The 27,514-nt window shown below is 36.0% G+C and overlaps 2 protein-coding genes across 2 annotated transcripts in view; one reads left to right on the top strand and one right to left on the bottom strand.

Annotated features, from left to right (window-relative positions):
* LOC136040925 (dnaJ homolog subfamily C member 7-like) overlaps positions 1-873 on the bottom strand; it is a 102,178-nt gene extending 101,305 nt beyond the window's left edge. The window contains exon 1 of the mRNA XM_065725349.1: positions 808-873. Within this exon, the coding sequence (XP_065581421.1) occupies positions 808-858 (51 nt within the window). The 5' untranslated portion in view covers positions 859-873. The remainder of the gene's footprint in view (positions 1-807) is intronic.
* Positions 746-27,514, top strand: LOC136040927 (rRNA-processing protein UTP23 homolog). Its single transcript, XM_065725351.1, has 5 exons — positions 746-1,091; positions 12,138-12,234; positions 16,106-16,232; positions 24,667-24,816; positions 27,191-27,514. The coding sequence occupies exons 1-5, from the start codon at positions 972-974 to the stop codon at positions 27,465-27,467; spliced, it is 771 nt and encodes a 256-aa protein (XP_065581423.1). The 5' UTR covers positions 746-971; the 3' UTR covers positions 27,468-27,514.

The following is a 27,514-nucleotide window of genomic DNA, read 5'->3' on the forward strand; positions in this document are numbered from 1 at the left end:
TTTAGTCTGTCTGAAGCCTCACATCCAATGATCGACGAGAGTAACCACCACGATTAGCAACGACTTTTGCCATAGCCTATCAGCCATCAGCAGTTTTTGTTTAATTTTGGCAAGAGCTTTTGCACGGAGTGCAGAGAGCGTAACGCAAATATGGATACCAAGCCACTCAATAACATTCGCACATCGAACTGACGAAAATCCACATGACAGTACTAAAAATTTAGATGGTAATTTTTAATTGAATGCCGGGTATTCATATTTCTCAACTTTTAGGGATAAATTAATATTAGAAAAAAAGACTAAAGACAAGTCCAACTGAGTGGACCATGCCTGATATCATTCTGCTGATCAACAATATATCGTATGCGTAAGCAACGTAGGACCCATCAGTATAGGCTAGAAAACAGCTAGATTTGATATTATTCAACCCATGACTAATACATATTTTGAATAAATACAGACATAAAACTCCACCTTGGCAAACGCCTAATCTAACAAGGATATTTCCAAAGACACGTGACTGCATCTTCAATCTGACATAAGAATCACCATACCAAAAACACAGCAAAAAGTAATTTACAGTTTAACTCCTGATACAGCAAAATAATGTCAAAACTGAGCATGGCAAACAGAATCAAATGCTTAGGTATTTCAATTTATAAATTTGGAGTTCATGACCTTTGGTCCGAGTAAACGTACTAGTGCACGATGAGCATGTTGACAACCAGAACGTGATTCAAATCTGAATTGAGTCACATCAAGCTCACAGTTTTTATTGATATATGACAGAAGAATATATTCAAATACCTTACTTAGATTGCAGGCAACTGTAATTGGTCGATAAGAATTGCAATTCATGGGGTCTCATCCCTAACGGTGATTTTTTATTTTACAAGCACTGATGATGCAACAAAAGAAGAACAATGGGACTTTTTTTGTATAGATGGCGGTTTAATAAGAAATGATTTAAAATGAAGATTACACGTCAAAGAAAAGTTCAGAAATATTTGAAATTCTTTAAAAACCATTTTGGATTCAGAGAACCCTATCAATTGCTGGTTGACGCTACTTTTTGTTTTACTGCCTTAAAGGTAAATCTATTGTTTCATAAAAGGTGAATTGTATTTGTCAAACATATATTAGATTCTCAAAGATCAAACCTCAAGGAGAGGGGGATTGGAGGATTCCATGGTAAAAGCAGAGAATGAAAATTCTTTTGTGCTTATAATCTTCTGAACTAAAGATTATATTAACAAATGAGTTTGCTATTATCATTCAGTTGCTCATTTAATACTGTTTCCAAATACACTAGTCTAGGCTACTAAGAGCCTAATAGGCTAGGCTACTACTATTAACTCCTTACTGCATCTAGCTGCTTAAAGCCAATGCAATCACTAAAATATTGGTGAAAGGGCTGAGTTTAGTCCAGAACATGTTAAATGTCTAGGTTTGCTCCACTTAGAAATGCTAATTCTGAGAGTGCATCCATTTCTGGTTGATCCATTTTGGAAGAAGACTATAAATGCATAAAGTAGGCAGGTTTTGAAGTTGAGGGAAATGTCAAGGTTGTATAATATGAATAAAATTATATTTTAAATAGGCCTACTATTTTCCAGTCATCACTGGTAATTTCTATATAGTAGTAAGTGAAAAGATAAATAAATACTTACATATCCATTAATGGTAATTATCCCACTTTCACTTTTGAGTTCAAACTACCCAGCAAAGCTGTGAATCAGAGTAATTAGTTAAATACAATGTTTATGCACTGTTGATTGTAAGGGATGCCTTCTGATGCAATGACAATTACACAGTTATTCACCTTGACATTAAATTGGTTTCAAAGATTCTTTGGCAATAAAAAAGTCTGTATTCTATATTTATTCAATAATTATTTGGCCTGAAGCCTGAAAAAGCAAACAAAAACTAGGTCATAAATATGAACTAACAATTCAACCCCTCAGAATAGAGACCTTACCCTGCTGCCTGCAGGGTTCATGGACTAATTTGCTTTGCTCTGTAGGTAATATTCACTCACAAGAATCAATATTCAAACAAATTTGTTTCACAAAGGCCCTCCCATAGCCAAAGAATCTTTTAAAACAAATTTAATTTTGAGGTGAAGAACTGTGTAATTGCACAGTTGGCGTTGATTAAAATCAACTGAGCATAAACATTGTATTTAACTAATGCAGTGGGTTTGACCTTAGTTTGGTAATACAGACCCAGAGATCAAATCACGCTGCAGGAATGCACTGCAAGGCCAACACAGGGACCCTAGTAGTCAAAAAGCATTGTTAATCCAATAAACCAACTAATCACTCTGATTCACAGGTCTGCCAGCTAGTTTGAACTCAAAAGTAAAAGTGGAATTGTTATCATTAATGGATACATAAGTTTTTAATTATCTTTTGACTTACTACTATACAGAAATTAGCAATGATGACCAGAAATAGCATTTAAAATGTAATTCCATTTGTATTGTACAATTCCAACATTTCCCTTGGCTGCAAAACTCTGCCTACTTGTGTATTTTTATTTTTTTTAGGGGGGATTTTAGAAAGTTAAAAGATGGATTTTAGAAAGCTAAGGCATAGATGTACTTCTAGGATTAGAATTTATAAGTGCTCTAAACTGGATACTATGCTGCTTGGCTGCATAGTATCCAGTTTAGAGCACTTAGAATGAAACTAAACATTTACCCAGAACATATTAAGAAAACCATTTTTACTTCACAATATGGAAAATAATCATAATTAACATATTTTACAGGAGGAGAACCTTTTTTTCACTATTCTCCTTGTATTTCCAGTTTTTGTATAATTATTTTGATAAATATTTATATCTACTCTCTAAGTCTTGAAAAATGTTTTTAAGCAAACACACAAGTGCTAACTCTACAAGGCTATGCAAGCTGAAACTCCCAACTCTGGTTTATAGAAGAAGACAGGGTGATGCCATTCTGGTTCATAAACTTATTAATACAAAGGCAGTTCCTGGTCTTCTTCCTCTGCCATCTCAGGATTCTTGTACAAGGGGACATAACTTGGTTATCCAGGTATTTCTCCTCAAAGCAGCAATGCGCCTATTTTCTTACCAACTGTGTTGCCAACCTCTGGAACAAATTACTGCCAGATACCATTACTGCCCAAACCACAGACAGCTTTAAGAACCATCTTGACAACAAATGGTCAAAAAAAGAATGGAAGTGTAACTGGGAAGCACTCGAATCGGAATCAGCAACATCAAACTACTAGTCAAGTGTATATTTTCAACTATGTGTCATGTGCTATCAACTCTGGAGTTTCTACAAGGAAAAATCCTTACATTGCTCCAAGCTGCAATTTAAGGTAACTAATACAACTTAACCTAATTTATCAGTATTTGGTTATTAGAAAGTTTTAGGTAGATGGCACTGATGGTCTTTGAATATGAGTATACATTATTGGAAAATCCAGTTGAACACATGTTCATTATTTGGACTTGTATTAAAAACTAGACCTAAGATGCCTGAGCAACGTGAAGTGTTGTGGCAACCTTTGTCCGGCTTCACCGAATAAAGTGTTGTGAGAGCAACACTTTGGTTTTGTTTCTTTGCTATTGGTTAAACGCTGAAGTTGTCAGCCTATCAAAGCTTTTAAAATGTTATGTTCAAAGAAGAACGTGATCAGTAATTGCATGATCAAAGGCTATTCCTCAGCGTTGAAAAAACAACAATAACAAAAGAATATCAAAAGAAGGGACTAAATTGACTTTGCAGCCAGTTGAGCTTTATCCTTTTCAATCATAGACATCATGACGAATCAAGACTTGGAATAATATCTTATATAACCTAGTTGGTATTATAAAGCTATTCGTAGAATTTCAGGATCAAAATACCATAGATGACACTCTCTTAATTATTACGAAACTGCCTTGTTGTTTTACGTTATCGTTTGTACCCGTTGCGTAAACACTTAATTCTAGGTTACAGTGAGTATGGGTAGGCTACACCAATTAGTAAAAGTTACAAACCCCTCCACTAAAGAAGACTGTAGCCTAACAGACGATTATTACTTACAAGTCCCCCACATGTCTTATCACTGGAACCAACTCGGTCTTACCATCAAATACACTGGAAACAAATAATAGGTACACCAAATAGCAAAATTTGCAAACCCCTCACTGCCAAAGATGGTTATGAGCTAACAACCGACCTTTCCTTACATGTCCCCTACATGTCTCACAATTGGTATCGGCTTATTTTTGGTTTCAGTGTGTACCCTACTACTGAAGTTGTCAACCCCTTGAAACTTTCAAACTAGCATAATCTCCTGTAGGAATTGTTGTACCAAAAAATGGATGATATATACTTTGATCAACTCATCAAGAGCTATCGATTGCCGTCAAAAAAAAAATTCTATCTGTCTTAGTTCAAAAGTTGTTTTTTTTTTTTTTTTTTTGCTGTAGGCCAACTTTCTAACGTCACCACTTAGAAAGGAGCAAAGGATAAGCTCCAATTTCTTTAGCAATGATAGAACTTTTAAAGCTTGAGTTTATCATTCGGTTTTTCGCACTTGGGATTGCGGTAGAGAAATGGTATCAGATGTGCCTCTTAAACTTTAAAAGTTCTCTCATTGCTAAAGAAATTAGAGTTTATCCTTTGCTCCTTTCTAAGTGATGACGTTAGAAAGTTGGCCTACGGCAAAAAAGTCAACTTTTGAACTAAGACAGATAGATTTTTTTTTTCGACGGCAGTCGATAGCTTTTGATGAGCTGATTAAAGTATATGTCATCCATTTTTTTGTACAAAAATTCCTTCATGAGATATACCAGTTTGAAAGTTTAAAGGGGTTGACAACTCCGAAAGTGCTGCCGTGATTTTGGCTGGGTTTATCATTTGTTCTTTCGGACTTGGGATTGAGGTAGAGAAATGTTATCAAATGTACCTCTTAAGCTTTAAAAGTTCTATCATTGCTAAAGAAATTGGAGCTTATCCTTTGCTCCTTTCTAAGTGGTGACGTTAGAAAGTTGGCCTACGGCAAAAAAAAACAAAAAACTTTTGAACTAAGACAGATAGAATTTTTTTTTTGACGGCAATCGATAGCTCTTGATGAGTTGATCAAAGTATATATCATCCATTTTTTGGTACAACAATTCCTACAGGAGATTATGCTAGTTTGAAAGTTTCAAGGGGTTGACAACTTCAGTAGTAGGGTACACACTGAAACCAAAAATAAGCCGATACCAATTGTGAGACATGTAGGGGACATGTAAGGAAAGGTCGGTTGTTAGCTCATAATCATCTTTGGCAGTGAGGGGTTTGCAAATTTTGCTATTTGGTGTACCTATTATTTGTTTCCAGTGTGTTTGATGGTAAGACCGAGTTGGTTCCAGTGGTAAGACATGTGGGGGATTTGTAAGTAATAATCGTCTGTTAGGCTACAATCTTCTTTAGTGAAGAGGGGTTTGTAACTTTTGCTAATTGGTGTAGCCTACCCATACTCACTGTAACCTAGAATTAAGTGTTTATGCAACGGGTACAAACGATAACGTAAAACAACAAGGCAGTTTCGTAATAATTAAGAGAGTGTCATCTATGGTATTTTGATCCTGAAATTCTACGAATAGCTTTATAATACCAACTAGGTTATATAAGATATTGTTCCAAGTCTTGATTCGTCACGATGTTTACGATTGAAAAGGATAAAGTTCAACTGGCTGCAAAGTCAATTTAGTCCCTTCTTTCGATATTCTTTTGTTATTGTTGTTTTTTCAACGCTGAGGAATAGCCTTTGATCATGCGATTACTGATCGCGTTCTTCTTTGAACATAACGTTTTAAAAGCTTCGATAGGCTGACAACTTCAGCGTTTAACCGATAGCAAAGAAACAAAACCAAAGTGTTGCTCTCGCAACACTTTATTCGGCGAAGCCGGACAAAGGTTGCCACAACACTTCACGTTGCTCAGGCAACTTAGGTCTAGTTTCTTTAGCAATGAGAGAACTTTTAAAGTTTAAGAGGCACATCTGATACCATTTCTCTACCGCAATCCCAAGTGCGAAAAACCGAATGATAAACTCAGTCGAAATCACGGCAGCACTTTCGGACCCGTGGGAAAATGCCGCTTTTTTGCTTCTCTAAATTTTTCTATTTATCACTCAAAGAAGATATATTGGCTGTGGGGCAGGGTAACTGTCGCATATATTTAACACTTATAGATTTTAGTCCATCTTCAATTTGAAACTGGTGCCTGCCTGCTTGTCTGCTAGAACAGAGCTTTCCACTCGAAAGCAGGAACATGGTTTGATGAAACGAAAGCTTGGCTGCATAACTTCAGATAGTCCTCTCTGACATAGGCTATACAACTCCTCTTCACTTCACACACTATAGGCTCTGGCTCAAGGACAAGCAAAAACCATCCTTTTTGGCCCCAGGCAAGAGTTCTACGAAGCTTTCCAAAATGTAAAGTCATATTCATCAATCCAGCCTAAGGTCCACACTTTCCATAAAAACAGCAGAGGTTAGACCCTTACCACTTTCTAGGAATAAGCTGAAATCGGGGTGCTAGGAACAAAAAAAAAAAAAAAAAAAAAAAATGCCAAAACCAAAGTGTTGCTCTCGCAACACAATAATAGTGTAAACAGTGAAAGAAGTGAAGATAAGTTTTTTCCCATGTGAATTATGTTAACTAGGATTATTCTGCTTATCATGACGTAAGATTTGTTTTCTTAACATGTTACCTTATGTAATGGACTAACCGACCTGGCTATGGTCAGTTCAACTAGAGCCAGTTAAGTTTAGGCCCCAAAATGCACTCCTTATAAAGAATTGACAAGCATCAGGCTAATGGAAGGAATTCCAAGTAATGCAGGGGTTTTGTCACAATAATGAGGCAAATCAATTGTGCAGCTTATGATTTGATACCTATTCTTAGTTTTTTATGCTAACTATTATAATTCATTTCTAACCTGCTACAAAACAACAAAACAGAAGTGGAGTATTAGGAAAAAAGAAACATAAAGAAACTTCAATATAGACAAATATAATGCTCAATCACTAACTGCAAAACTATCATATTAATTGGTGGAAACAACCCAGAGAAAAAACAGCATTAACTGCTAAAACAGTATTTAATCTTTTGAATGACCCATAAATATCCACAGCACCATATTTTCTAACAATGACATGATTATGGTAAGAACAAGGCAAATAAAGTAGGTACTTCAGGTACCAAAGTACACCACTTGAATTGTTTTCAGTTGCTTCTTCTGGATTAGTGTATACTTATCAGATATAAATAAAAATCAGTTGTCACAAAATGTACTACAAAGACAGGCAAGTACTCTACATGAGTAATGAACACAATTAGTGACAATTTTCCTGGAGTGTGTCTGAAGCCTTTATTTAATGTTGACAAGAGCTTTTGCACAGAGCCCTGAGAACACGCTACAAATTTGAATACCAAGCTGCTTAATAATATTTGCACATTGAATTGAAGAAGATCCTCATGGCAGTGCAATGCCATAGCCAGTGATTTTACATTGAATGGCAGATATTCACATTTATCAACATTCAGGGTTAATCAAATGTTAGAAAAAAGACTAGAAACAAGATCAACTGAGTGGACCAGACCTGATTTTGTGCTGCTTTCAATAATATATCATCTGTGTAAGCAACATAGGAGATATCAGCATAGGCTAGAAAACAGGTAGATTTGATATTAGTCAACTCATGATTAATGCACATTTTGAATAAATTTGAGGATAAAACTCCATCTTGGAAAAGGCCTGACCTAACAGGGATATTTCCAAAGACATGTGGCTGCTTCTTCAATCTGTTTTAAGAATCACCACACTAAAAATGCAACAATAAAATAATTGACAAATTAACTCCTGATACACGAAGAGAGTGCCAAAGCTTAGCATGGCAAGCAGAATCAAATACCTTAGCTATATCAATTGTACAAATTTGAAGTTCATGACCTTTGGTCTGAGTAAATTGTAATAGACTAGCCAGTGCACAATGAGCATGTTGAAAACCAACATGTGATTTGAATCCAAACTGTTTAGCATCAAGCTTTCAGTTTCTATTGATTTGTGGCAGAAGAATGTATTCAGATACCTTACTTAGATTGCAGGCAACTGTAATTCGTCTATAAGAATTGCAATTCTTGAGGTCTTCTTCATTTCAATGATTTTCTATTTCACCAGCACTGATGATCAACAAAGGATTTATGTGATGCTACAAGAGAATGACAATTGTTTTTCTTTTTGCATAGATGGTGTTTAAATATGAAATAATTTAGACTGAAGACTACACATCAAAGAAAAGTTCAGAAATACTTAATATTAAAAAAAAAAAATTGGAATCAGGGAACCCTAACAATTGCTGGTTGACACTACTTTTTTTACTGCTTTAAAGGTAAAACCATTGTCTTATCAAAGGTGAGCAGTATTTGTCAAACAAATATTAGGTTCTCAAAGATCAAATCTCTAGGGGAGGAGGATTCCTTGACAAAAGCAGAGAAGAACAATACGTTTGTACATAGCCTTTTCTGAACTAAACATTACAATAACAAAGGAGCTTGCTATTATCATTCAGTTCCCCATTTAAAACTGTTTCCAAATAGACTAGTTTAGGCTAGTAATATCCTAATAGGCTACTACTATTAAATCATTACTGAATCTAGCTGCTTAAAGCCAATGCAATTACAAAATAATCAGTGTAAGTGCCCAGGTTAGTCTGAAACATGTTAAGAAAACCATTCTTGCTTTATATTATGGAGAGTAATTCTAGTTAACATATTTTGCAGGGGAGAACCTTTGTCTTCACCATTTGGATTGTATTTCCAGTTTTTTTTATCATATTTTTAAAGCCCCTGCATATATGAGGGGAGCTGTCTGCTCCTAAATCCCTTGCTTTTCATTGTACAAATTTTTATTACTCTAAGAAAGTTTTTTATTCTGGTTAATGTTCCTTGGGTTTCAGGAGCTGTTCTTAAAGAACTGGGGAAAAAGTCAAACTTCAGTACAAAGAACAAGGGATTAAGATGGGGCAGCCCCCCATTATATATGGAATAATTTCTGTTTGTCATAAGTTTTAATGTTATTCCTTATTTTTTGTTGAAAAATTTGCTTTTCATTTGATTTTAGATTGTTTTTCAAATAATGCCAGGAAGTTTACCTCCCTCCTACATGGAAACCCTCCCATAGAAAAAAATCTCCATTGAAAACGACTGCTGTCTAAATCCTGCCAAAATATTCTCTAGACAATACTCTATAAAAATTGTTTAAGGAAAATTTCCAGCAGACAATGTTCCCCTGGAAGGTTCTCCTTACCTTCGTTTGAAAAAAAACTTTGTTTTTATTAATTTCTGATTGCTTTTTAAATCATGCCTGAAATTTCTCCCTTCTTAGAGTAATTTTCCTGGGACCTCTACCCCCCCAATAGAATTTTTTTCCTCACAAATGATTATCCCCTGTTGAGAATTTCATCCATGGAAATCCCACCAGACAATTATAACCCCAAAGAAAATTTCTCCTGGAACATCTTCTCATCTAGAATTTAGCTGTGAGGCCAAATAAAACAAATTCCATTTTTGAATTCTGGTAAATTCCCCCCATATAAAATTCCCCCGGAAACTTCCCTCCCAACAGAAGATTCTCCCAGTGGAATATTGCCTTTCACTGACCCCCCCCCCCTCCAAAAAAATGTCTATATTTCATAATAGCAAATATCGTATACAAACAATGGTCAAACTTCATCTGCCCTTTCTCCAGGGGCTGTCAGGGTTCATATCGTCCCCAAAAGCAAAGGGGTTGGATTTTTTAAATAGGCTGAACGAAATGTTTCTACCAAAATTATGACTGGATGTCTTTGGGCAACAAGGGGCCATGGATGGGGACTAATTGCTTTCCATTCTTTTTTTCCACTTATAAAGGCCACTGGAACTTTTAATTTATGTTTGAACAAGCCCTCTCTCAATAAAGTAGGATGATTGGCTTAATACCATCATCCCATGGAAAAAATAACAAATAAACATGCATCCATGATCTTTCTTCCAGCAAAAAATACAAAATTGTATATTTTTGTAGATAGGAGCCTGAAACCTCTACACAAGGCTTCTCTTGTATACTGAATCTTATGGTCTGATTTGCTTTAAGGTTTCTTGACTTTTTGGAGGTGTTTTCCCTTTTTTTTTTTTTTTGAAAATCAAGCAATTTTCTCAGGATCATAGCTGTTGATGGGTAACATAAAATGTAATGAATTTTATATGTTTGGAATCAGCATAAAAAAAAACAATTCTTTCAATGTATCTATTGCTGTCAAAATTTAATTTTTTAGAGTTTTAATTATTATTGAGCTGAGGAGTCCCTCATGTATAGTTTGTTGCCAAACTGTTTGATGATTGTACTGAGTAGCCTAAATATATATATTTCATGAATATTATGCTTTACATTTGATTCATCTATCCCATTGCCATTTTACTAGGCTTCAGCCTTAGGCTATATTTGAGAGAATGAAGTTCTTTTTAGATTAATAGTATTTTATACACCATTCAAAAGTAGCGAAAACAAATTTTGAGATTTGATAAACCAGTACTTTCGATAAATGATATGTATATAATAAATGCATATCAGTACCATTATTTTCCCATGAAATATATTCACCTTTTACTCTAAACAAAACAAAAATTGTAATATTTATTGTATTGATGGTACAGCAGGGGGGAAGGGCAAATAATATTTACAAAATTGATTGTACAGCAGGGGGGAATCTATATTTGCACTCCCCTCCTTCCAAGAAAAAACTTAGATTTAGCTCTGAAAAAGCACAATCCTTGGCAGTCTGTCATTTTTCGTATGCAAAATGTGGCCTGGCTATCCTAAACTCTCTGTCATTATAGCACTGGGAAGTAGGCGAGAATTAACCACGTTTCTTGTACAGCCTTTTTTTTTATTCAGGTCAGTCATTTGAGTATGGTACCTAAAACTAGACTATGAGAACTAATTTTGAGCACATTGAGACTTACTTACACTTTTGTGCCTTTTAATTGGCCTACCTCATTTAGTATTCAATTTTGGATTTTGGCACAAATCTTTCAATTATGCCAAACAAAATGGCTATCTCAAAATTTTGGTTGGATGTCTCTTATGGAAGGAGGTTGGCTATCCTCCAACCACATTTGATTCATAAAAAGTGGTCTGGAACTTCAAATTACCAATCGAATGAGTCCCCTCTGAAGTTTTTACAACAACTCCTTCCATACAAAGCACCTTGGTGAAAAAATAATACATATGAAAAACTTTGCTCTTTACTTAATCAGTGCTACTGTACTGCTTATGAGAAACCTCTCAAAGGTGTAAAACGTAGTATTCTAGTTCAAAAATGGTTATTTTAATTAAAAAACTTCTTCTTCTTATTCAGCAGACTGAAAACTGAAATCCCTTACCCTTTTTAAGCTCCTTCTTCCCAAAAATAATGACTGGATTGATGCCTGGCTGACCTCTCTTTATTTGACAAATCGTTTTTGGGCTAAGCATGCAATACAGACCTCGAAGGGGGGAGGGTTGAAAGGTCCCCTTTGATTGCATAGATGGTGGTTTTGGTAGAGAAGATGTTGAATTTTAGGTATTAGTGTATTGTGAATTAAGTTGTACTTAAACATAAATAGGCTTTTTGCCATGCATTTAAGAAACTTCAAATTCTTCATTATCTCATGGTCGTAAGCATAGAGGCTCATAGGTCTGAGTCGGGAGAGGGTATCTAAAAATTCAGAAAAAGAGTCTAATTTAAGTTTATCATTTTCAGGAGGGGAGGGGGCATTAAGCTGATCCTAGGAAGAGATCCCATGCATATTCAATCTAACCATTATTCAGTGATTACAAAATTTTCACAACAAATTGGTGGGCTCTTTAAAGCTTTGAAGACAGATTTTGCTTCCTCAATGAAACAATTTTTGTCATCATTTTTGTAAGCATAATATTTGTCAGAAAGATGTATTTGCTGACTGCTGTAGTTGACAGACATCAATCCTTTTTACCCTGAACATGCAGAATTTGTTAAGGTTATGTTGTATCCTTTAGAAGTTGCAATTCATGTGAAACATTTGGTAGAATTGTAAATAACAGGTTGAAACATATTTTGAATTTTAGGAACATGTACAAATCAAGGAACAATTGCCAAAGTATTTGGATGCAGAAGTGAAATTCTTAACAACACCATGCATCATACTGGAAGTCGAAAGCCTAGGTAACACAATCATTATTTGCTATGTAATAATATTAGTTCTGAAAGTACCTGCAATATCTCAGAAATGATGAACTAGTTGCAACCTCAGATGACATTGGGCAGGTGGGGGGTCAAGTGTACTGGAAATGTTGACTCTATGAGGGGGAGGGGTAAATTGGAAGACATTGTGTGTATCAAGGTCGTCAAAATAGCATATCTGTAATGTCATGAGAAGGGTTTGGGGAATGAAGTTGAAACTCACAGGTACAGATATGGGTGGTAGTGAAAGAGGAAGCGGGTGAATAATTTTTGCATCCTATCAACAAAACATTTTTGCACTATAACCCCTATGGGAAATTCAATCTATGTACAGCTAAGTAGCATTGTCAGTCAATGCACTGTGTTTCAAGGATAACAGAAGGGTTTATCTGTAATATCTTGGGAACAGCCCGTGGTATCAAGTTAAAACTTCCAGGGAGTGTCAAGGAGCAGGTTTATGTTGAACTATGACTTGGAGGAGAGTATACAGCTAAATCAGGAGATGATATATGTATTCATTTAATCAAATTACCATGTCTGCAATACCTCGGGGATGGAGTTGAAACTTCGGGTAATATAGGAAAGAAAGGAGGAGGGATAAAGGGACTTCAAATTTGGTGGGGGGGGGACAAAATTTTCCCAATTCACTTAAACATTTCGGCACTGTAAGCCTTTATGAGTGTTATTTCATAACACAGTTCAGAATTCAAAGAAAGTTTAAAGAGCTATATTAGACCAAAGACGAGCAGAAATAAAGTCAAATAATATTTGAAGTGTGAAACAACAATAAATCACTGTCAATAAGTAAATGAACCCCATAACGAACAGAAATTATAATAAGGTACCAAGTCAAACTTGAAAGAAGCTGAAACTACCACAAAACAGGTGATGGGTTAATGCCCCCTGCCCCTTCTAAAGACCAGAACGTAATTTTGACTTCCGACGATGAAATGTTCAGAGTACGTAGTTGGACCTTAATGAGGACATTAAATTCCAGAAGAAAATGCGGTTATATCAAATCTTAGTGTATAAAATTTTATCTTGTTTTTGTTTTATGCTGATATGCTTTCATCCAAATTAAGACAAAACAAATTTAAGGAAAGTCCCGTTTATTTATTTGAAAAAAAAACTTTTTTATAAATGACCTTGTCATGCGTTTAATTTTTAAACCAGCGAAAAGTTGCAACAAAATTTGATACAAAAAGATTCTTTTAATAAAATTGTGCACTAACATGTGTCTGTTCGAGGGGGTCTGCAGGAGGCGGGTCAGGATAGCTTCAGCACCATAACGGACACAACATTCTGTAGTAAAACTGTTATGAAAATTAATTGTGCAAAACTACTGCTATTAAAAAATTTGCCTCTCAAACCCTTTAAATGGCTTTGGTGTTCTTGCGTTTTGTGTTTCTTGCGTATTTTGAAGACTGCTGTTTATATTTGTGAAATCATCAATACCAACAAGCAAATAAGATCGCTATAGTATCAGGATTACTGGAAACAACTAGTGAAAGTAGACGGGTTGTTTCGTATATAATGATTTCGATCCCTGGAAACTGCATTATTTTACAAATTTTTTTAATGTTAGAATTGTAAATGAGACAATTTGAAAAATGTGTTTTTCAGTCAACCGCAAATGACTCTCTAGTGTTAAGAAGGTTTAAGGGGCGGTAGCTTTATTTCTGTTTGTGGTGATTTTATCCATCTTAAGTTTGACTTGATTATTTATTTTAATCACTGTTCGTTTTAAGATTCATATATAGTTGGATTGCCATCTTTATTTTGATGTGATTATTCATTTTAATTTTGTTTATTTTGGAGTTTACTTATTCATTAAGAGTAATTTCTGTTGGTTTGAAGTTTAGTTATTATACGAATATTTCTGCTCGTCTTAGGTTTAGTATCGTTCTTTACTTTTGTATGTAAAACTACTGTTTTGGAAAATGTTTTTCTTTAGTCAATATATTGTACCGAATTATTTTTCTGAGTCGTCTCATCTCAAATCGCACTATTCTTGGCTTCGGGATTCCTCGATGACAGTTTTATTGCGAACCTCCTGACAATTGTTTAAGGTTCCTTTGCAACCTTAAAAACCGTTTCTTGCTCAACAAACTGCTTAACTGGTGCCTCACTAGCTTCAATAAAATATGAACTGTCTTATCTTTAGTTAGTTGTTCAGTACTATCCAGATCATAAATTGGAGAGTAGAAAAATTCTCGTTATGTCAGTTAAGATTGACGCCTTTTGCAGGTGGTGTTAAATGAATACTGTCCACTTAGCTCTCCAAAAACTGCTCATTCTGCCCCATTTCAGACACTTATGTCACCTATAAGAATTTTAGCTGACAAAAAAATTCAACAGATGTCAATCTGGATTCACAACATAAGTTCCTGATTTCTCGGATAGATGGTAAAAAAATTATTGACTAAAATAATACAGTGTCCATGCTACTTTTAGAAATGTTTATTTAATTCTCCAAGACTAACCTCCCCACCTTTAGTATTATTTGCTGCTCTTGTGGTCAATATTGGGATTATTCTGCAATTTTGCTGTCAATATAAAAAAATTAAGTGTTAATAGTTAATGAACGAAACTCAGTCAGAGTATATTTGATGGTATAGACATCCTAAAGAGCAATGTTCCTCTCATGTAATGTTTACTCTTATTTGCTTTTTTTGCCTTGGAGGCTCGTATCAAAGGGGTGATTATAAAAACTTGCGGATGGGCTCATTCATAGGGATATTGAAAGGTTTTTGTTAGGAGTAGAAAGTGATTTGAGGACAACATGCCCCCGTCCATACCCTTTCCTCCGGGCACCCTCATAACCTACTAAGGCATCAGATCAAAATTGTCAGATAATTAGTTTTCTCAGAATAGTCAAAGAGTTCAATGAATGTGCCTCCAGAAATGATACGATCCACACTGCCTCCAAGGCAGGAGTCAGGAGTTTTGAAAATTCTCCTTTATTTACAGATAGGTTTAATACTAGAAAAAAAGAGTTGATGCTTGTCTCAGTTGCTCAATCAGCTTGAAGCTTTCAGAGATCTTTCCATGGGTCAAGGTAATCCTACCTGTATAGGAGACAGTGTTAAGGGGTTTGACAACAGGCCAACTTTTATCGTCTCTTATCGATTTAAAACTTAAATCTGTGTAATTTTTTTCAATTGGCTTGAACGTTTTATCTGCTCAATTCTTTATCCGCCAAATCCTTGAACCATGGGGGGCCAAATGCTCAATTAAAGTAAAAGAATTATCAGGTTTTCCCAGTATAGAACCCGATAAAGGTTCAAGACTCTTTTCCCTCCGCCCAGAAACTTACATACGAAAGATCACAGGTGAAGAGATCCCTGGTATGCAAGAAATAAAAATTGCGCTGGGGGCAAAGGCCCCTGAAAATGGGCCGAAAGCTCATTTCTTACTGGTTCCAAAGTTATGTCCTCAATTGGGCAAAAGGGACTCCTGTCTTGGTTTACAAGAGCCAAAAAGTTTTTTGGTTACAGAGCCCTCCGCCCAGAAACTTATATACGAAAGATCACAGGCGAGGAGATCCCTGGTATGCAAGAAATAAAAAATGGCGCTGGGGGCAAGGGCCCCTGAAAATGGACCGAAAGCTCATTTCTTACTGGTTCCAAAGTTATGTCCTCAATTCATTGGGCAAAAGGGACTCCTGTTTTGGTTTACAAGAGCCAAAAAGTTTTTCCTCAATGTCTGGAAACCTACATGCCTAAGTTCCTGTACCGAGGAACCCTTGAAGAGGGGATGACCTATAGTTAAGTTTAAAATGTGAGACTACAGATTTTGGGTAGCGTAGGTCTGCCTAACGGATTTTAGTTAATAACCAGCAGTATTATTTTAGGTCCTTCTTTGTATGGTGTCCTTCAAATAGTCAAACAATTTGGATTGCACAAATGTGGACATGAAAAAAGGCCCAGGCCTGGCTCAAAATGCCTCAAGTCAATGGTCAAAGACAATAACAAAAATCGGTATGTTCGTTTACCCGTTATATTGTCCATTTTAACTATATTAAAAATGAACCCCAATGGATGAGACGGGGGAACCTGGGTGGGCTTGATATCTCCTATATTATCTTTTCAGCTAAGACGTTCTATCTCTTTTTTTTTATTCAGAAAAAATACTAGTGAAAGGGGGGGGGGAGGGGCAATAAATTATCAAATTCTATTAAAAGATCAAGAGAGTTTCAACTTAGAATTGTTTCAACTAAGAACAGTTTTGGCAAACTGTTCTTAATCAATATTAATAAAAAAAAGGTTTTCCAATGAAAGTTAAGAGTTAAGTTGGAACAAACAAACAAATATTATTGCTTTGTCGATTACAAAAGATATATCAACAAAACTAGCTCAAATGAACTGACTCGTAACATTTTCTAATATCTATAGAATTTTAAAAGCCAGCGCTTTAGAAAAAATTGTTTCATTTTTATTGTTTAAATTCACTTTAGAATTGTTTCAACTAACAACAGTTTTGGCAAACTGTTCTTAATCAATTTTAATAAAAAAAAAAAAGGTTTTCCACTGAAAGTAAAGAGTTAAGTTGGAACAAACAAACAAATATTATTGCTTTGTCGATTAAAAAAGATATATCAACAAAACTAGCTCAAATGAACTGACTCGTAACATTTTCTAATAGCTATAGAATTTTAAAAGCAAGCGCTTTAGAAAAAACACAAGAACAACCCCCTAAAAAATAGAAAGTTCTCTTAGGAGCAGGCAATTCCAAAACTTGCAGGCTAGGAGCAGGCCTGCACTAAACAAAGACTAGTTTGTAAGTCTCTCAATCGTTTCATGGAGAGAGAAGTTTCCAGGGAAGGAACTTTTCAAGGGAAGTTTTATACTTGATGAATTTGTAAGAGTTCCTACACGCAATTTCTTTATACGTTTTGCTTTCTCTTTACCAATTCAATTTTAGTCGTGGAGATGCTAAGTGTAATTATCCAGGGTAAATTTTCGCCCGTATTGAATTGCCCAGAGAATATTTCTGTGGGGAGGGGGATTTCTCCGTGGAGGTGGAGCTATGTATCCTGGCACTATTAAAAAACGATCAGAAACTAAAGTTAAATAAAGCAAGTTTTGTCAACTGAAAGTAATGAACAACATTAAAACTTAAAACGAAAATAAATTATTACAGGGTCGCTTCCTGCTTAACACCTCGTTCCTTACGCTAAACTTTAAATTTTGTCCCAATTGTTTACAAGGGTCATTTAATTAGAACGATTAGTAACTTTTTTTAAAGTACCGAAAAATTATAGGGTGAATGTCGAGGTGTTGAGAAGGGGGCAACACCCCTTATACACGTAATAATTTCTGTTCATTTTAAGTTTTATGTTGCTCCTTGCTTTCAATCGAAAAACTTGTTTGTTTTTTTACTTAATGAAGCTTTGAAACAAACATTTTTCTAAAGACAATGGAAAAAGTATGTCAATCAAAGTAAAAGTATATAAAAATGAAAAAAGCAATTAATTACAAAGAATATAAAAAAAACCTGCTTGCAAAAACTAAGATGTTAACTCCGAGCATTCAGTTCTGTTGATCAACGCCGAAGCTTCGGACGGATATTTTTTAACAATCTCGACAGTTTTGAGCTTGATTATCAAACACCAAAATTTTAATGTCTTTAGGCTCAATTGTTTACAAAAAGTAACGCATTATCAAAATAATTTGTTCAAAGTTAAACATTAAAACTAAAATTAAGGAAATAAAATACAAATTTTTAATTCAATATTCTTAATCTAATTTTGAATACCAAAAACCAATATATTCGACAGCTTTATGCTTCGTAACTGTAAAAAATTAAATTTTTTTCAAAGTGACAACTAGATAAATACAATCCCCACTGGAAAAAAAAAAAATCTATAATAAAAAAGGAAAAAAAGGTTTTTGTTCAGGAGGAAAATACAAAAATTCCCAGCATTCCACTCAGAAGATATAGCAGCTTCATACATTAGCTCATGGGTACTCTTGCAATGCAAGTAAAGTTGACGGCGTATTTTTACCGATGATGCCCCTTATTAAGCTTTTTTCCTTGTGTTTTCTATCATTATACGAACTTGTTTGTGTACTAATAACTGCGCTAATTACTAATAAACAAATTTGTATTTAGGATCACTATGAAAAGCTGATTCTTTGATTGAATGTTATCAATAGTTAGGCTCTTAAACTTTTGTTATTTACTATGAATATTTTTTTTTTTTTTTGAAAACATTGAAAACATGTTTTTGGAAAACTGGAAAGGGGTTGCTCAGTCACAAAGCAAAACTTAAATTTTCCTTATTAAGGGTCAAAATCTATTGGCAGGCAGCCAACAATGGGGCAACACTCATATTTTCCGCTGTTTTCCCCTAATCTGCTCTTTTTCCTTTGATTTCCTTATAATTATTTTATAGTCCCAAATGTCCAGGGGGGGGGGAGCATGGTCCCCCTGCCCCCCTGCCGGTGCTCATGCCTTATAGATGCATAATTTTAGATATAGTTTGAAAGATTACAGTCATGTGCTTACTTTCCTTGAGGGAGGGGGGGGGGTAAAAAGGGGAGCGTCGCTAAAAAGAGTTGTCTCAGGAGCCCATGTCAGAGAACATAAAAATAATGACCCTGAAATTAATTTTGAACATTTTAGTTCATGGTTGAGAACTGTTATAAAACAGTAACCATTGTCGGTTAAAAACAGTTGTTGGGAACAATATGTGCAACAAGAGAGGTTTGAAAATTTCTGAATAAATATGATCGGTGATATGATTTAATTACCATGCAATAGGATTAAAGTTGGAATTTCTCTGTAATTGATAATAATCAGTATTTGTTTATTTTCAGGAATTATTTTACGATAAAATCTAGCCAGCACCAAGTAGGTCTAGGTTACAATTAAAATGGCGCGTAACGACTGGCGCGTAATGGCGCGCGGGCGGGGGTGAAGCTAGTAAACAGCTTCGCGCCCAACAGCTAGACCAATAGCTAGTAAAGAATATGTTCTTTTAAATAAATAATTCTGGTATCCTTTAAAAGAGCTTTACGGTGTTTGAGAGACTCCTGATTCTGATTCTATGTGGTTTTTATGGCACTTGGTATTAACCAAGTGACATATAGGGATGGCAAATTTTGTCGGTCTGTCTGTCGATTCTGGTTTTAATAGTTTAGGCACTTCCTGATAAGCTAGGACGATAAAATTTGACTGGCGTATCAGGGACCAGACCAGATTAAATTAGAAATATTCGTTTCTCCGATTCGACCATCTGGGGAGGGGGAGAGTGGGGGGGGGGGCGGTTAATTTGGAAAAATTAGAAAAAATGAGGTATTTTTAACTTACGAACAGGTTATCGGATCTTAATGAAAATTGATGTTTAGATGATTATTGATGCTCTCATTTTAAATCTCGACTGGATTTTGCGACATTGGGGGGAGTTGGAGGGGAAAACCAAAAATCTTGGAAAACGCTTAGAGTGGAGGTATTGGGATGAAACTTAGTTGAAAAACTAAGCACAAGTCCTAGATACATGATTGACATAACCGGAACGGATCCACTCTCTATGGGGGAGTTGGGGAGGGTTAATTCTGAAAAGTTAGAAAAATGAAGTATTTTTAACTTACGAAGGAGTGATCGGATCTTAATGAAATTTCATATTTTGAAGGATCTCGTAACTCTCATTTCTCAAGGATCAGAACTCTTATTTTATATTCCAACCGTATCCAGTGTCATTGGGAGGAGTGGGGGGGACTGGAAATCTTGGAAAAGGCTTAGAGTGGAAAGATCAGGATGAAACATGGTGAGAAGAATCAGCACAAGTCCATGGTACTTAACTGACATAACCATTCCGGAGCTCTCTTTTTGGGAGTTAGGGGGGGGGGGTAATTAAAAAAATTCGAAAAAATGAGGTATTTGTAACTTACGAAAAGGTAATCAGATCATAATGAAATTTCATATTTAAAAGGATCTTGTGCTTTAGAGCTCTCATTTTGAATCCTGGCCAGAATTGGTGACATTGGGAAGAGTTTGAGGGGGAAACCGGAAAACTTCGAACAGTTGAAAATTGAGATATCTTTATCTTACGAGTGGGTGGTCTGATCGAAATGAAACTTGATATTTAGAAAGGTCTTATGTCTCAGATGCTCCATTTGCAATTCGAATCGGATCTGAGGACATAAGGGGCTGGAGGGAAAAAACAGAAATCTTGGAAGCCGGAAATCTTGGTAAACACTTAGAGTGGAGAGACCGGGATGAAACTTGGTGGGAAGAATAAGTTTAGGTTTTAGATATGTGATTGACAGAATTGGAATGGATTTGCTCTCTTTGACAGAGTTAGGGGGGGTGTTAATTTGGAAAAATTTGAAAAATTGAGGTATTTTAACTAAAGAACGGGTGATCAGATCTTAATGAAATTTGATATTTAAAAGGAAATCATGCATCGGAGCTCTTATTTTAAATCCCAACAAGATCTGGGGACATTGGGGGGAGTTGGAGGGGGAAACCGGAAATTTTGGAAAACGGTTAGAGTGGAGAGATCAGGATGAAACTTGGTGGGTAGAATAAACAAACGTCGTAGATGCTTGATTGGCATAACTGGACTGGATCCGCTGTCTTTGGGGGAGATAGGGGGGGGGGGGGTCAGTGCTTTGGCGAGTTTGGTTCTTCTGGATGTGCTAGGACGATGGAAATTCTTGTACGTGTCAAGGACCTGCAAAAATTGACTTGATAATGTTGTTATCCCCGATTCGATCATCTGGGGAGCTGAAAGGAGAGGAAAAATTAGAAAAAAAGGTATTTTTTACTTACATCATCTTCCTTATACATATATATATATATATATATATATATATATATATATATATATATATATATATATATATATATATATATATATATTGAGTGGGTGATCGGATCTTAATGAATTCTTATATTTAGAAGGACCTTGTGTCTCAGAGCTCTTATTTTAATTCCCGACCGGCACTAAGCCTCTGATTCTCCTTTTTAAATCAATCTATTGATTCTTCGAATTTTGCTAGAGCTCATGCCATATGAGCTCTTGGCTCTTTCTACCTTGTCACAAATGCCATATGAGCTCTTAGCTCTTGTTTTCTTTATTTGCGTCCATTAAAAAACAACGAAAATCTGTTTTAAGCTTTGCGATGTTTGAGAGATTGTGTTCACTGATTATATGTGGGTTTATTTTCTTTACTTAAGTTATCTTTAAAAAAACGAAGGTTTTCTTCTATATAAATAATTCTTGTATCCTTTAAAAGAGCTTTATGGGGTTTGCAAGACTCTGTTCCCTGATTCAATGTGAGCTTTTATGGCCCATGGTATTTACCAAGTGCCATATAGCGATCGTAAATTCTGTCGGTCTGTCCCGGGTTTGCTAGTTTAGGCACTTCCAGATAAGATAGGACGATGAAATTTGGCCGGCGTATAAGGGACCAGACCAGATTAAATTACAAATAGCCGTTTCCCTGATTCGACCATCTGGGGGGGGGGGAGGACGGTTAGTTTGGAAAAATTAGAAAAAATGAGGCATTTTTAACTTACGAACGGCTGATCAGATCTGAATGAAATTTGATATTTAGAAGGATATTTTGTCTCAAAGCTGTTATATTAAATCAGGGAGCTGAAGGGGGAACCTAAAATCTTGGAAAACGCTAAGAGTGGAGGTATAGGGATGAAACTTGGTGAGATTCCTAGATACGTGATTGAGATAACCTGAACGGATCCGCTCTCTTTGAGGGAGATGGGGGAGGGTTAATTCTGAAAAATTAGAAAAAATAAGCTATTTTTAACTTACGAAGGAGTGATCGGATCTTAAGTAAATTCCATATTTAGAAGACCTCGTAACTCAAACCTCTTATTTGAAATCCCAGTCGGATCCAGTGTCATTGGGGGGAGTTTTTTTTTGGGGGGGGGACTGGAAATCTTGGAAAACGCTTAGAGTGGAGAGATCAGGATGAAACTTGGTGGAAAGAATAATCACAAGTTCAAAATTCGTGACTGACATAACCGGACCGGATTCATTCTCTTTGGTGAAGTTGTGGGGGGGGGGGTAATTCAGAAAAATCAGAAAAAATGAGGAATTTGTAACTTACAAACGGGTGATCAGATCTTAATGAAATTTGATATTTAGATGTATTTTGTTATTTAGCTCTTATTTTAAGGCCCGACCAAATCCGGTGACATTGGGAGGAGTTGGAGTAGGAAACCGGAAACCTGGGGAAACGAGAAAATTGAGGTATCTTTATCTTACGAATGCGTGGTCGGATCTTTGTGAAACTTGATATATAGAAAGATCTTATATCTAAGATACTCCATTTTCAATTTAAATTGGATCCGGGTACACAGGGGATGAAGGGGGGGAATCTTGGAAAACCAAAATCTCGGAAAATGATCAGAGTAGACAGATCGGGATGAAATCTGATGAGAAGAATAAGCACAAGTTCTAGATACGTGATTGACATAATTGGAACGGGTCCCCTCTCTTTGAGGGAGTTAGGTGGATTTCCAGTGCTTTGACGAGTTCGGCGCTGCTGGACGTGTTAGGAAGATGAAAATTGGTAGGCGTGTCAGAGACCTGCAAAAATTGACTTGATATCAGTCGTTTTCCCGATTCGACTGTCGGGGGAGGGGCTGGAGGGAGATGAAAAACTGAGGTATTTTTAACTTACGAATAGGCGATCGGATCTTAATGAAATTTGATATTTAGAAGGACCTTGCGTCTGAGAGCTCTTATTTTAAATCCCGACCGTATCCGGTGAAATTTTGGGAGTTGGAGGGGTAAACGGGAATTCTTAGAAAACGCTTAGAGTGGAGAGATCGGCTTGGTGCTGCAGTGAGTTATTAGTAGTAGTAGTAGTTTATATTTTAGAGAAACTCCTGTTTCAGAGCTCTTATTTTAAATCTTGACTAGATCTGGTGGCATTAGGGGAGTTGGAGGGGGAAACCGGAAATCTTGGAAAACGTTTAGAGTGGAGAGATCAGGATGAAACTTGGTGGGTTGAATAAGCAAATGTCTTAGATACGTGATTGACTTAACTGGACTGGATACGCTCTTTTTGAGGGAGTTTGAGGGTCCAGTGCTTTGGCGAGTTCAGTACTTCTAGACGTGTTAGGACGATGAAAATTGGCAGGCATGTAGGGACCTGCACAAATTTACTTGATAAAGTCGTTTTCCCCGATTCGACCATCTGGGGGGCTGAAGGGAGATTAAAAATTACAAAAATACGGTATTTTTAACTTACGAGTAGGTGATTGGATCTTAATGAGTTTTGATGTTTAGAAGGACCTCGTGTCTCAGAGCTCTTATTTTAAGTCTCAACCGGCTTTAAGCCTCTTATTTTCCTTTTAAATCAATCTGTTGATTCCTAGAGTTTTGCTTGAGCTCATGCCATATGTGCTCTTGGCTCTTAGCTCTTCCGACCTCGTCATCAGTGCCATATGAGCTCTTATCTCTTGTTTTTTTTTTGTTAGAAAGACTTTCTATGCTTTTTGATCCTTCTGAAGCAATTAGTGTGGTCAAAGGGATTATTAAATAATCTATTTCTTCTTCGTATGTAATTAGTTTGAATAGTAAGAGACAAACCTCTGAGTTTCAAGTAGCCAAGTAACTCACATATGGCACTGCACCCTAAAAAAGTGTACTGATGATAATACTGCTACTAAAGCTAAGACCATTACTATTATATAATATTTCAGTTACTATGAGCTAGCGTCCGTTCTTTATTATAATCTTTAATATAAGGTATTGGACGTGATCGTCTCTTCCTAGGTTGCTAGGTACCACTGCATCCCGGAAATTTTTCATTTACGATGGGCAACAGTTCGTTCTTTTACATAAAATAGCAATGAAACATGCATAACCCTCATTTATGGTTGACTATACTGATCCTTTATATAATTCTTCTATATTTTTCACTTTAGACCATATTTTTTCAGTCTTTAAAGTCATAGACATTAAATCACGCGCCGAGTGGTTCGAACCTCACAAAAATCAAGTCTTGGGAACCTTCTTGCAAAGCAAGAAGCAAAGCGAAAATTTGGTTAGAATTCCAGAAGAGTCCATATAAACAGAAAAAGAGCAGAGGTGAAAACTTCTAGTTTTACGAAACAGACAGTGTTAGGGAAAAAATCCCACTACCGATATTTCGTCTGAATTTGGCGCTGATTGAGGATTCACTGATATAGTTGATTCTGTGGGGGGAAGGTATAACGCAATCATATTCTTTTCAGAAACATCTACAATGATGAGTATTTGTGGAAACGGTTATTTATAGCCATTCTTTGCGCGGTAAGATAGCAGATAACAAGCTTAAATAAATATTGTAACTATGTTATAAATGATAACGTATAAAGTGAATGAATAAAATTTTGGTTCATTTTTTCTTGAGTTTATCTTGAAAATTTTATATATATATATATTTTTTTTAGGTATATTCTTCTGACACAGGATGGATCTTTGAGAGAAGATGCTAGACAAATCCCTGGGACTCCAATAATATACTTGCATCGTAAAACCCCGACAATGGAACGTCCGTCAGATATGAGCTCTGAGGTTGTTAACGAAGAGACTACTCAAAAGTAAAACCTATTTTTTTCTACTGCTCTGAACTGACTAAAATCTTTCCTGGAAGTGGTGATGGGACAATGCTAATAGTTTTTGCCGATTTTGGTTAGAATTCCGATTCCACCTCGATGTGTTGATTCCAAATACGGTACCCAATGATAATTACAGCTTTCTGATGTAACAGTTGACTATATTTGCTGTTTCTTAATTGCAGGCTTAAAAAACTAAAACTGAATAACATGCTCAGAATTTAATACCATTTTCATAAGCGTTTTGGCTAAGAATAACTCAAATAAAGGGCTGTTACGACTCCAAAATTTTTTTCTGTATTTACTCGCTTCTTGTACTAGTGCCTCCTGGCTATATTACTGAATAACTTTTTTTGCACTCAGCAAATTTAATTGACTGCAAGTATAAGTTAATTGCATTCCAAGTACCGTCAAAAATTAATAATTTGTGGAATAGTTGGAAAAAATCATGTTTCATTGTCTTATCATGTTTTTGTTAGATAAAAAGCTTTTTCCCTGAACAGCTTGAAACTTAAATCCATACGTCCCCGGGTCAAGGGGACCCGAATGTACAAGAACAATTGTAGTTTTAATACCCTTTCTGAGGGCCAAGTGTGATAGGGGAGGGGGCAAACGGCCCCATGCCCTTTTAACGAAGGATAAACAAAATGAATTTCGAAGGAAATTCAGACCACATTGCTAAGAAAGGGCGCGGCATGCTTACATAATTGCCTTACAAAAGTGCGTTATTAAGATGGGGAGGATTATGGATTGAATGGGCTTGAGGGTCTGAAGATTAATCTTAGGGTTGAGGAAGTGGACGAGGAGACATAGGGAAGACAGCTGATGCCATCCTTGAGCGGCAAGATATCAGAGCTGGGGGGAAGGGGTAAACGTTACCCCATTTTGTCGCCTTCCCCTTGGAAAGGGCTCACGGAGGATGCTAGCCCTCGTGAAACTTGGGTAAATGCACCATGGGAAGTGACTTCTTTGTGAGTCATGAGGAACCTCTCTTTAACAAAAGGTCCTCGAGAGTGGGGTAAGGTTTATTTGCAGGTGGAAGGAGGGGGTGCAGCGTTATTATTTGAAGGAGAGACAGGTGAGCTTGGCTACCAGAAGGTGTGGGAGGAAGGTTGTTGCCTGCAAAAGTGAAATTTGTGCCACTATCTGTCAAGTCCTTGAACAATACAAATTCGAGTTTTTCGTTGCAACATTTCCATACCCTCACCCCCTAAAACTTTAGGAAACAGATGTTGTTTGGCAATGCTAGTATATTTATCTTTTTACTTGTTCTTTGCTGAACCTTGTACTTGTCTTGGGATAGAGATTTTGCCCTCATTAAGACACTCTAATAATGATTGGCTTTCTGGATATGGCTGATTCACTTAATATTTCCAGGAATGAAATTTTTTAAATCTTTCTTTTAGCTCATTTCCAAGCAAGATTTGCCTTTTTTTTTATTTAATAGTGACCAAGAATAACCAACTTCTCAGCATTCGTAAAGTTGAAAAGAATCCAAAATTCAGATGCGTCTTTTGTGCTTAGCACGCCAGTAATGAAGAAATGATATCCGTTTAGCGGCTTTCGTGTTCCAAATGCATGGAAGTTTAGTTAGACATCCACGTCAACACTGATTGGAAAATAAAGAAATATGAACACAGAGGACGAAGATGGTGGACACTAAAGCCTTTTGATTGGCTAAATGTGCAACCTTAGACGCGAGTTTCACAGAATGTGGAACTCGAAGTAAGGGCGCTTACGCATACACAGGATTTGTTTCGGGAGGAGGGCTACTCTGAGAAAAAAGAAAAAAAAATGGTCAAATTGTGTGGTGAACGGAGAGTGCAAATGTAAAAATGTTGGTAAGAGAAAGGGCAGGTATAATTAATTATTATTATCATTCAGATAATTAAAAATCATTCAGATAAGTAACCTATAGTGTCTGTAGTTCGGAGAGAAACTTAATGTAATAGTTTTTCGAAGAAAGCATCAACACAAAATTGAATCCAAAAAGATTTTAAAGATTTAAAATGATGTTGCGTAACGAAATAAAAAAACAAAACTACATAAAATTGTCGTAGGTAGACCCCTCCTCCTTTCCCGCCAAAATTTACATATTTTTTCAAGTTTCTCCATAATTTTCATGTAATTCACCTGTTTTACTCCGTTTGAGGGATCCTCTCTCCAAAATGATTTCCCATAGTCTGCTAAACAGTATCGGTTCTGAATCCATTTTGAGGTTTTTATTCTTTCTACGTGTTGCTCGTATCTTTAATGCTATATTGATTTGGATTTGCACTTTTTATCTGTTATAAAGTTTCAAAAATATAAAGACTACTTTTTCTAAAACGCTAAAACTAATCATTTTTTTTTTTTTAAGAATGGATGTATCCGAATTTCAGAAAGAGAGACTAAAAGAGCTTAGAGAGAAAATAATAGGAGAAACTGAGAAGCCCCCCAAAAAGAAGAGAAAGAAGAAAGGAGGACCAAACCCGCTATCTTGTTTAAAGAAGAAGAAAAAACCTTGCGGACCAAGAAATAATACCAAAGTGATTGTTGAACAACCGAAGAAGAAAAGAAGACGAGTTAAAATCGCTAAACACATTAGGGAACACTGGGCGGTGCTGGAGAAACAACAGAATGTGAATCTTGCTTAAAACAGACTTTACATTTTACTTTGAGTAAACCTGGAAATAGTTGTAAA

The sequence above is a fragment of the Artemia franciscana genome, chromosome 21, assembly GCF_032884065.1.
Source record: "Artemia franciscana chromosome 21, ASM3288406v1, whole genome shotgun sequence".
Classification (NCBI taxonomy): Eukaryota; Metazoa; Arthropoda; class Branchiopoda; order Anostraca; family Artemiidae; genus Artemia; species Artemia franciscana.